Here is a 3,085-nt window from a genome sequence, read left to right as displayed (position 1 = left end):
TTTCAGGATTCTTTGATGAATATAAAGTTCAAAAGAACAGCGTTTTATTCAGACAGAAATCTTTACTGTCACTTTTGTCTAATTTAAAGCATCCTTGTAGAATTAAATTATTATTATTATTTTTTAAACTCACTGTTGCTGGTTGGCTTGTCTGTTGTTGGAGCTTTAATGGTGACTTTGTCAGGAGGGTGAACCACAACCGTTGCATCTGGTAAAGAGAGATTGAAAGACATTAGTAGCAAAGCAAGCTGGGGTACTTCCAGCTACCTAATAAAATAGCTGAGAGTTTGTGTATCACATTTAAAATGACTTACATTTTTCACTCAAAGCTTCGGTAATCTCAGTATCTGTGGTACATAATACAGCATTTCAGCTAGCAGAGCATTCAGAAACTCTTTGTGAACAGTTTCTGTTTAATGTAATCGAACGACTTAATATCACAACTGATGACTGACCGGATGAGCATGTGGAAAATCCATAAGTATCCGTGTAGCACACTGTGCTCGCAACTGATTTAGATGCAAATTCCCTTTTGGGTTGATTGCTTGCGTCTGCTATCCTATATACAGTGAAAAATAAGCAGGCACATTAAATGAAACCAAGGTAAGAATAGGAAATAAGTACAGCAGAAATTATGATTCTAACCTGCTCTGCAAACTACTCCTGAGATTTTCTAGAATCTGGGATGACTGGCGGTGGTAGTCCATTACTGCTTCTAAAAGACCTGAGAGGTGTTGCATCCGTTGTACCTAAAACAAAAATGTCAAACAATCAAAAATGTATGTCTGGAAAAAAACTAAACAAATAATACAATTATATATACACACATACACACTAACTTACATCTCTCTCTAGGAGATTACACATGCTTCTCTCAGCCAGTTCTTTGGATTCTTCAAACTTTTCAAATGCTTTCTTAATTTCAGAGTCGGCAATCTTTCCTTTACGCCTTTTCTTGTAATCAAAATCTAGACGGCGACCTTCAAGTTTTCTCAGATGATACTGATAACCAAGAAAAGAAGAAAAGCTATGTTTATTCCTTCATTCACAACAAAATGCATTCTATTTGCATTGCATGCATCTTACAATGCATCTACAAAATGACAGGTAATCTGAACATTAGTAAATCTGATTTTATCATCAAAATGATACCATGCCCATTTACAACATACAGACTGACCGCAATTTCCTTCAGCTCTCTGTGCTGCAGGGACTGCAGAGGATCAATGAAGGTTCGTTTCACTCGGACATCCATGCAGTCTTTTGCCTGGGCTACTTGTTTCAAAGCCTCTCCCATTTCAAACAGAGCAAAACCTACAATTGTAGCAAAACTCAGAACTTGTATTTTGACATTTTTAAAGCAGTAAAAATAAATGTTTAATTTGTCTCAACCATACCAAAACCAGACTCAGCTCCAAGCTCATTGCCATAGCGCTGCATGCAGTCTCCTAGAATGCCCTCTGTCTGAGGATAGCCCACAGCCTTCACCTGCCCACGAATTTTGGACACTGTATTGAGCATGCTGAGTTTTGCTCTGTATGCTTGAAGAACAAAAAAGCAAAAGAGAATCAATGAAATATAACAACAACAACAGCAAAATCACATTAACTAAACCTTAAAAAATATATTTTAATAAATGTTATAATATATAATACTATAATATATATTGTATAATAAATATTATAATAACTAAATTGTATTAAATGAATAAAAACCTGGGTTTGGCTGAAGATATCCTATAGTTTTTGGAACAAGGTCGAGAATCAGTTTGTGGGTAATATCAGTTTTCTACAATAAAACAATCAATAAAATAGAAAAACGAAAAAGATATTTTGATTCATTGAGATCTTGAATTTCAAAACTTTTTTCTTTATTTTGCTAAGATTGATATTTATACCCTTTCCATGATGAGGAATTCCTCATCCAGTTTTGTTCCTTCAACTCCATTGATCTTTTCCTTTAGCAACTGCAAGTATAATCAAAAAGGAAAAAAATTAATATCACTTATTGTTGAGTGGGCTTGACAAAAAAGTTTATGCAATAAGTTGATCTGATTCAGTACACCGTTGTGAAAAGAATCAGATGAACATTTGACTATTCTGACAAATTGTAATTCTCCATAACATATAAAATATTAAGGCCAATACAGAAAGTGATCATGATTACCTTAATAGTTTAATTGACTTCTTTAAACAATGATATGATAATGAGTGGCTGATCCGATTGCAACACAATCCACTGCCTACAACATTTCCAAACAAAACCCGGAAATCCACATGCCTCGCCATTTTTAACACATTGTGATGACTGAGCATCTGTTTCCTGTGGTTCATAAGCCAAACTGTTTATGAAGGTCAGTCGTTTGGCCAATGCGCCCAAAACACTAAGAGGATTCAGACCGCCATGAATGAATCGAAAGAATGTGACCTTGGAAACTTTTTATTAAACATACTTTGGTGGCTTGGAGACCTAGAAACTTTTCCTAATACTGTAAACGAAACCTCCAGGAGTCAATGATCAGTCTTTATTATAAATTCCAGGAGATTTTATTATCCACAATAAACTTAATATGAACAAAAACAATAGCAGATAGTAATTGGACTTTGGATCCAAGAAACAGACAACACCCATGTGCATGTGTCTCACTAGTTTTCATTTCAGCACATTCAGCCTTAAAACCTCTGCAGTAACTCAACACTTATTCAGAAACACAAGGTGAGAAGGACATGTTTGACTACATAATTTGGAGGCTGAGAAGCACAGTTCTAGTGTGGAATTACAGCACTTAAACCTTACTTTTTAAACAGGAACGAAACATTTTCACACAGTCTAACGCCCTGTATGTTTTAGAATGGCAATTCATCATTAATTAGGCCATCATCAGGTCCCACAAGGCTGGCTGCAGTTGCTCTAGATCTGACGAACAGAGAAAGATTGCAATGAAGTGAGCGATTAATGCCCCCGAATCGATTCTTTTGAACGCATCGTTTCAAAGAATCGGTTCAAAGAAACAGATTCGGCGATTCTTTACGTCGTGAGCTAATGGACCCTTTTCACATTTCCGGGTTTCTCAGCAGCGGAAGTC

The 3,085-nt window shown here is 35.9% G+C and overlaps 1 protein-coding gene across 1 annotated transcript in view; it reads right to left on the bottom strand.

The window, feature by feature from the left end:
- Positions 1 to 133: 133 nt before the first annotated feature.
- LOC107579359 (endophilin-A3-like) overlaps positions 134 to 3,085 on the bottom strand; it is a gene marked incomplete at its 3' end in the record, with an annotated part of 3,933 nt that continues 981 nt past the window's right edge. Inside the window, exons 2-10 of the mRNA XM_016265193.1 lie at positions 1,898 to 1,966; positions 1,716 to 1,788; positions 1,398 to 1,541; positions 1,181 to 1,314; positions 844 to 1,002; positions 646 to 749; positions 456 to 559; positions 315 to 347; positions 134 to 208 (exon numbers count right to left, since the gene is read on the bottom strand). Coding sequence (XP_016120679.1) covers positions 134 to 208; positions 315 to 347; positions 456 to 559; positions 646 to 749; positions 844 to 1,002; positions 1,181 to 1,314; positions 1,398 to 1,541; positions 1,716 to 1,788; positions 1,898 to 1,966 — 895 coding nt within the window. The remainder of the gene's footprint in view (positions 209 to 314; positions 348 to 455; positions 560 to 645; positions 750 to 843; positions 1,003 to 1,180; positions 1,315 to 1,397; positions 1,542 to 1,715; positions 1,789 to 1,897; positions 1,967 to 3,085) is intronic.

Source organism: Sinocyclocheilus grahami, unplaced genomic scaffold, assembly GCF_001515645.1.
Source record: "Sinocyclocheilus grahami isolate Dianchi unplaced genomic scaffold, SAMN03320097.WGS_v1.1 scaffold16831.1, whole genome shotgun sequence".
NCBI classification, from domain to species: domain Eukaryota; kingdom Metazoa; phylum Chordata; class Actinopteri; order Cypriniformes; family Cyprinidae; genus Sinocyclocheilus; species Sinocyclocheilus grahami.
Note: the sequence above shows the minus strand (reverse complement) of the source record. Positions and strands in the feature narration are given on the sequence as shown.